The 7,712-nt window shown below is 37.1% G+C and overlaps 2 protein-coding genes across 2 annotated transcripts; both read right to left on the bottom strand.

Annotated features, from left to right (window-relative positions):
• Window positions 1–2,494: 2,494 nt before the first annotated feature.
• LOC112574687 lies at window positions 2,495–4,920 on the bottom strand. The gene is made up of 4 exons (XM_025255916.1): window positions 4,789–4,920; window positions 4,184–4,330; window positions 3,630–3,785; window positions 2,495–2,614 (listed from the first exon to the last, which is right to left on the bottom strand). Exons 1-4 carry the CDS (start codon window positions 4,882–4,884, stop codon window positions 2,585–2,587), a joined length of 429 nt encoding a protein of 142 aa, XP_025111701.1. The 5' UTR covers window positions 4,885–4,920; the 3' UTR covers window positions 2,495–2,584.
• An 850-nt stretch (window positions 4,921–5,770) lies between these two features.
• LOC112575726 (probable RING finger protein 207 homolog) lies at window positions 5,771–6,565 on the bottom strand. Its single transcript, XM_025257727.1, has one exon. The coding sequence runs from the start codon at window positions 6,563–6,565 to the stop codon at window positions 5,771–5,773; it is 795 nt and encodes a 264-aa protein (XP_025113512.1).
• Between the last annotated feature and the right edge of the window lie 1,147 nt (window positions 6,566–7,712).

The raw sequence follows: 7,712 nt of genomic DNA, 5'->3' as shown, positions 1-7,712 counted from the left end.
TGTAAAATGTTATAGATTAACTTGCTGATTATGAATTATATAATTCACAAAGAAAAAGCATGTCCTTGGGTGCACGATACTGTAAGAGCTGTTGAATTATTTACCAAACATTAGATGAGTAACTAGTGATGTTTAATTACCGAAACTTCAGGCTATAAGCTGATACTTTTCCCCCAAGATTTATGTCCTGAGGTTTAGACATCGATGCAGATTTTTTATATTTTGATTAAATTTTGGATGAGTCCCAAATTAATAAAATTAAACTGATTAAAAATTAAAACCGAATCAAAAATGAAAATTAAAAGTTAAAATTAAAAATTAAAAGTTAAAACTAAAAATTAAAATTAAAATTAATTATGAGTTCCAAATTAACTAAATTAACTAAAAATTAAAAAAATTAAATTAAAAATTGAAATTAAAAATTAATCAGAGTGTTAATTGTTTACATTGTTAATGTTAATTGTTTATGTTGTTACAGTGTTAACTGTTCGCATTTTTAAATCAAGTAACACACAACTGCAGCATTCAGATCAGTTGCCAAAAACTCATGTCAAAAAAAAAAAAAAAAAAAAAAAAAAACCGAGAAGAAATGCGTACGATGCAACTCTCATGTTGTATATATTTGCGGCTTATTTATGGAAAAAATAGAAAGTTGTAAAAATTTAATGGAAGCAGCTTATATACAGGTTAACACAGCGATGCGGATTTTTTATATTTTGATTACATTTTCGATGAGTTCCAAATTAACTAAATTAACTAAAAATTAAAAAAATTAAAATTAAATTAAAAATTTAAAATTAATCAGTGTTAATTGTTTACATTGTTAATGTTAATTGTTTACGTTGATACAGTGGTAACTGTTTGCATTTTTAAATCAAGCAACACACAACTGGAGCATTCAGATCAGTTGCCAAAAACTCATGTCAACAAAAAAATAAGCAAAAAAAAAAAAAAAAAAAAAAACGAGAGGAAATGCGTACGATGCAACTCTCATGTTGTATATATTTGCGGCTTATTTATGGAAAAAATAGAAAGTTGTAAAAATTTAATGGAAGCAGCTTATATACAGGTTAACACAGCGATGCGGGTTTTTTATATTTTGATTACATTTTCGATGAGTTCCAAATTAACTAAATTAACTAAAAATTAAAAAAATTAAAATTAAATTAAAAATTAAAATTAATCAGAGTGTTAATTGTTTACATTGTTAATGTTAATTGTTTACGTTGTTACAGTGGTAACTGTTCGCATTTTTAAATCAAGCAACACACAACTGGAGCATTCAGATCAGTTGCCAAAAACTCATGTCAACAAAAAAAAAAAAAAAAAAAAAAAAACGAGAGGAAATGCGTACGATGCAACTCTCATGTTGTATATATTTGCGGCTTATTTATGGAAAAAATAGAAAGTTGTAAAAATTTAATAGATGCGGCTTATATACAGGAGCGCTTCATAATCCAAAATTTAAGGTATGGGATATGCATTCCTTTTAGACTTTACCCATACAGAACTATAACATATAATTAATTCATTAAAACTATGCACAACATTAATATGTAAAACAACCAGTCAGTAACGATGGTTAAAGGCAATCATTATCTTCTGAAAAAAAAGGAGCTTTAATATTAACCCTCCGTCATGTACCTGTGGGGACAGACTTAGTATCCCACGTGTGCTGTTGGAGTTTAATAATTAAGACAAACCAGAAACAGAAGAATTAAAACATTTTTAGGATAAATAAAGATTGGGCGAAGCATTAATAACTGCCTCAACTCACCTAAAGAACTAGAATATAGAATAATATTATTGATAAAATCAATGGTGACAAGCCACCCAAACTCTATACCAGCGGTTCTCAAACGGTGGGGCGCGCCCCCCCCCTGGGGGGCGTGACTTGCTTACAAGGGGGCCGCGAAGGTGATCATTTAAAATTTTTAAAGTTTCTTATACCGGTATCAGGTGAAATTAGCTTACATTGCTGGCTAAAGGGGGCGCGCGGACGTACCTTTGTTCGTCCGGGGGGCGTCACAAGTAAAATGTTGAGAACCGCTGCTCTAGACTGATTTAAGAAGGGTAAAGGGAAATAACTGGATAAAATTACCCTCTAAAAACGTAAATAATAGCCATAGACACTACATACATGTGTTAATAAAATTGTTCAACTTCTCCATCTCTAACTAGAACTAGAAGCAAAGCCCATTACATAAAGTAAAACTCTAAAAAAAGCAACAACAAAATTACAGTTTAAGTGTAGAAATAGGGCTACATAAGGGTCTGGCAACCACTTCAACACAACCCCACTAGGCAGGCCTCCTAGGCACCCATAGCAAACGACCACAGCAGGAAAGGGGGCACTATCGCAGTAGACCCCCATGTAGGCTTGTCACACCTGCTAGACACCAAGAACTCGGACAAACAACAGGAAGAGAGCGCACTAGCAAGAGTAAGGCTCAAGAAAGGAGAGGTGAACGGCAAGATGTATGTTAGGGCAAATGCAAAGGTAAAATATATCCCACTGTGATCATGTCAAAATCGTGTCCTGGCTGCTTGTGCCTTGACTGCTTGTGCCCTGGCTGACATTTTCTCATACTATAATTGCAGAAAGTGCAAGAACCTGCACAGCAAAGGGAAACAATGCACGTGAAGCTCCACAAATTTAATTAAAACAGCAAAGTAACTACTCGTGTGCTAAATAAGAAATGGTGATAATTGATATCATACGATAAAGAACTTATCTACCACAAACATGTTTTAAGGATGCTGATATTACTAAAAAGCTTTGAAATTTGTCGTCAAATAGTTCCTTGGCTGTATGCAAATCGATGGTTAAATCGAATTATGTTTGGCCTAATCCATTGGGTCGAATGGACCACTCTCCGGTTTGCAGCGTTCGATTGCCCGCTAGGTACCTGTTCGTGCACTCTGTACAAGTTCACATAAACGGGGATGCTCACAAGGACTACTTTTTGTCATATACTTATTAGAGTTTGAAAACAGAACTTTTAGAACAGCAGCTTTGGATTTCATTTCACCCACACTACAAGTAAAATATTAAGAATTTCTTTCTTGCTGCATTGTATACTTCTTTTTACAGAACTCCTTTTACTTGATGACATTCATTAGAAATTTTTTTGTCAGCATATTCAGTTTAGATTTATGTCCCTTTACAATAGTTACAACCTGAAAAAGACCTAGTTATAGAAGAGTTTGTTTGTTTACTACAAATGCTGCCTAATTTACCGTAGAAAACGTGGCTGGCATCTCTCTCTCTATTCATCGCTTTCTCCTCCATTTACTTCTCAAAACAATTTAATCTTAAATATAGAAATTTAAGAACAGAAATAGATGTAAAACGTGCTAAGAACTCCAACTGTCGAGTATCTTAACTTGCGAGCCATTTTTGCAGTAAACATTAAATAATGAAAGGACAGTGTTAGAAAAAATAACAGCTGCTGTATAGTGTAGCTAAAACTATTTTTTTGTCATTCCTCAAAAGACTGTGGTATTATCCAAAACTGTAACAGAAATCCGATCATCCTTTTATTTCTTATGTCCACAACATGTTATGTCCACACTTTACTAAGATACTTTAAAGCTTGTTCAGACCTTTTTACCTGACTGAATCTCACCTGTGACACGTTGATGCTGAGGTCGAAAACTGCGTAGCAAGGTCGCTGAACATTGCTCAAGGCGATGCCCAAGTCCCGTTCTTGGAGAAAAATGTGAAGGTTGTCGGTGGAGTCGATCATCAATCCTACGGCCTTTGATGTGTCAACATCCTCATCCTGAGGCACAAATATCGTCAAAACACATACATTCTCATCTAGGCAGCAGGTTCAGCAGTTTTACCGTCGCGCACGTCAACTAAATCATCTGTTGGTAATATTTGAGTGATAATGGTGAACAAAGGGTGTGTTTTGCTAATTTAATATCTAAATCAAAAACTGAAATCTGGAATTATTATTGTAAATTATTTGAACCATCAGACAAAAACAGTGTCCCTACAACGTTTTCTGGCCAGTATGCCGTCTGAACATCCGCCATCTCACACATTCACTATTTGATGTTCAAATTTTACAAGCATTTATTTCTAACAAAACATTATTTAGAGTGAGAGAGGGAGGGAGATAATAAAAGAGTGAGTGTGGGGAAGGAAAGAGAGAGAGAGAGAAAAAAAACCTACAACGTTGTCTGGCCAGTCTGCTGTCTGAACATCCACCATCTCACACATCCGCTGTTTGATGTTCAAATCGTTGGGATATGTTTGTGTTATTCCACAAAATTTTATATCATCTGATTGCCAATCTCGTCTCATTTCCATTACCGATACCTGGAGAAGGAGATAAAATAGTTACACAACCTTTAAATACTAAAATAATTCAAAAACTCATTCAAAGGGTTGACAAATATTAAATCTGTTTACATTTAGCACAGTTAAAAACTAGCCATGGCTCTGGTACAAAGATACCACATCCATTGCTTTGGGTTTCCTTTAGCATTTTTTAGAAGACTAGTCAAAAAATTAATGCTACATTTTATGTCGGCTTATACCACCCTTTAAGTCGGGTCAAAAGTTTTCTAAAAATAAAATCCTACCGAAGGAAGCTATATGGTGCTGGTGAGAATGAAAGCGCCATGACTTTAAGTATTAATTTTTTGATTGAAGACTAATAACTATTTGACAGTCTCTTTGTTTTTGTTTTTTTTTTCATCCTTTAAACAACAGTCGTCTCCAATATCATTGTTGCCCTTAACGGTTGTGCTTAAGTAGCGAAGGGTTGTTTTTACCTGATACAAAACATTCGACACCAGAGCATCACGTGACACCACAACACCTCCACACGCACCCTGACACTCGGCCAACGTCTCCTTCAGCCCGAGCATCACGCTGGAGCCGCGATTTGTGTGGAAAACGAGTTCTATCTCCTGCGAGATTTAAGAACATGGTATTGTTAAACATCTAGTGTCATATTTTTTCTAATAACTAATTAAATTATTAGAGTTACTTTTATAAATCTCAGTCTAAGATATGCAAGATACAATTTCTCTAAATCTTAGTGGATGTCTTCCTTCCGTTCTCGAAGTATCCATCTAAAAAGCAAATCCATGAACAGAAATATGTCAGCTACACTGATGTTGGGATTGTAGGGCTGTGTTGAGGTTGACAGTAGAAGTGATAATTAGGCTAATTGGGACTGTGGACTAAAGTGATTCGCAGTTTGTGAATTGCGATATTTCTTTGCGTGTATGCCAAAAACGAAAATTGATAATTCACCCAGATTTATGGGTTAATGCGTTCCTGACCTGAGTTAACCCAGTCAATAAACAGTCACCTGACTTGACCTTTAAATAGTATGACAATGACAAAACCATGTCTCTCCTACTTGCCACATATGTAAATCAAAAATATCATAATAAAGAAAGTCTAAGAACTGTGTGAAAGATGCCATAAATCCTTGTCTCCTCCTCTATCCCAACAACTACGCTAACAAAAAAATTTAGAAATAAACAGTTTTTCTTACTTCAGGACTGTCCTCTTGTAGTGTGAGTTCACACTTTATTTGTCGGACAAATTGTTAAAGTCCACCATTTTGCTGAAGGCCGTCATGTCGACCCTGATGGCCAGGTGGTGCTCAAATCCAGAGTCTTGATCCTGTCCTGTAAAGTTTGCTTGGCGTAGATGAGCTCGGCGCGAGGGCACAGTGTTCCTGCGCGTGAAACAATTCTCGCGTGGGATTTGACCATCGCTAGTCGCATTTGAAGGTCGTAACTAGCTTCGCGCACCTGACTCTAAGACCTTTTTCGAGCTAGCAGACTTTAATGTTTTGGTGTACTTGTTTAAAAACGTCCCCAGACGATTGCACAGCTTTTCACACGAATTCCATCCCATCAGACAAGTGTTTAGCTCATTTATGCTTTTTTCCATCTTGTTTTCCGCCGAAGAAAGAGTTTCGTTCAGGTCTTTCACTGCTTCTTTAGCTGCATTCATTTCGGTGTCCAGATCGCTCATCTCAGGACACGATTTGTGTGTCTCCACAACACATGAGCTGCAAACAGCAATCTCATGATCTGAGCAAAAATACTTTATTTTTTCGCCATGGCATTCACACAGTGGAACGCAGCTGGCAGCCAGCGTTTCAACTGTTACAGTCCCTAGACTCTTCACTTCGTGACTACAGGTCACCGACGAGTTGTTGTGTGCCGTGGTGCAGGCTGGACACAACGTCTCCCAGCACTGCAGACAGATGGAGTCGGCCTCTTCGCGACGACACCCACAATAGACGGGTCTCTGGGTCTTCAGGGCGACGATCAACACCAACGCATCCATGACAAAATCTGTGGGCAGAGAGTCGGCAATGCTCTCTGGACTCTGAGATTCCAGTGCCTCTGGGCTAGCGATGGGATCTAGGCATAAAGGACAATCAGGGTGGTTCTCTGACTTTATTATAGAGACAATACACTCCCTGCACAGGAGATGACCACAGAGTAAAATCTTCGGCTGGACGAAATTATTATGACACACCGAGCACTCTGTGTCAGGTGGATCACAAGATACTGTTGCCATGCTGGAATGCGGATCTAGAAAATCAAAGAAAAATATAAAAAACAGAAATATAGTTTTTTCTTTTCTTTCCAAATATGAAAGAGGCATTATCTTTAGTTTACCCTCCTTTATTGATTCACTATGAAGGTTTGCTGTCTCACATCGGGTGCGTACCCACAACCAATCGACTTAATTTATTTTATCTCATTTTGTTTTAGTTACCATCATCAACGTAAATTGTCAGCCATTTTATTTTATTTTCATCACGGTTTTATGATCTCCATGGTGTTTTATTTAAATGCTACATTTGCAGAAAATACTGTATAAGTATTTTGTACAGAACTATGCCAAGAAATACTAGATCATCTTTTAATAAAAAGAGAGCCATTGTGCACATAGGTTCTGAATGATTATTGTATGTATAAACTGATTAAAACTGGTATATAAATTTTAAATGGGACGCAATTAATACAACTCGAAAAAAATGCTCTGTAGAGTTGCTTCCCTTCAAATAGTTAGCGAATAACAGGTAAGCATACAGATGTACGTGACCCCTAGGACACACATTAATTGTAGCTCTGAAAACAATATTTAATACGACATGAAATGATTAGCAACTATGCAAAGGCTGCAGACATCATCATCTTCTAGTCCCATGTAGAATAATATTACTTTTGTCCCCAGAGTTCTATGTAGCACTCAGATTTGAAGCTATTTTAATTAAATATCTTTTATACTAGGCATTGCTTTAAATAAAACATGCTAATCAACATTTCTGCTTAAACGTTCATCCCATTTCAAACAACTATTCAGCATACACGTGCGGTGGTTACCCCGCCCCCGTCACCATGCCACGCCCCTCGAGCATCTACAAGGCCACGTCAGCAACCCACGTGGATGAGAGCGAAGACTTCATACTTCGCCAGCAGCAAACACTAGACCAGGGGTGGGCAATTAATTTTCCCAAGGGGCCGCATGAGAAATTGGGATAGTTTTAGAGGGCCGGACTAATAAAGTTAACTCAGTTTTACCCAATACTGTAGATATAGTATATATATACTGGCGGGCGGGCCAGCGGGCTGGGCGGTCAGAGACAGGAGGCGGGCCGTGTGCTACGCCTCTGTAGCCTAGTGGTTACAAACTATACGAACCCACAAACTATACAATA

This window comes from Pomacea canaliculata, linkage group LG11 (assembly GCF_003073045.1).
Source record: "Pomacea canaliculata isolate SZHN2017 linkage group LG11, ASM307304v1, whole genome shotgun sequence".
In the NCBI taxonomy this organism is placed as follows: domain Eukaryota; kingdom Metazoa; phylum Mollusca; class Gastropoda; order Architaenioglossa; family Ampullariidae; genus Pomacea; species Pomacea canaliculata.
The sequence above is the reverse complement of the archived record's forward strand: the minus strand, read 5'-3'. Positions and strand labels throughout refer to the sequence as shown.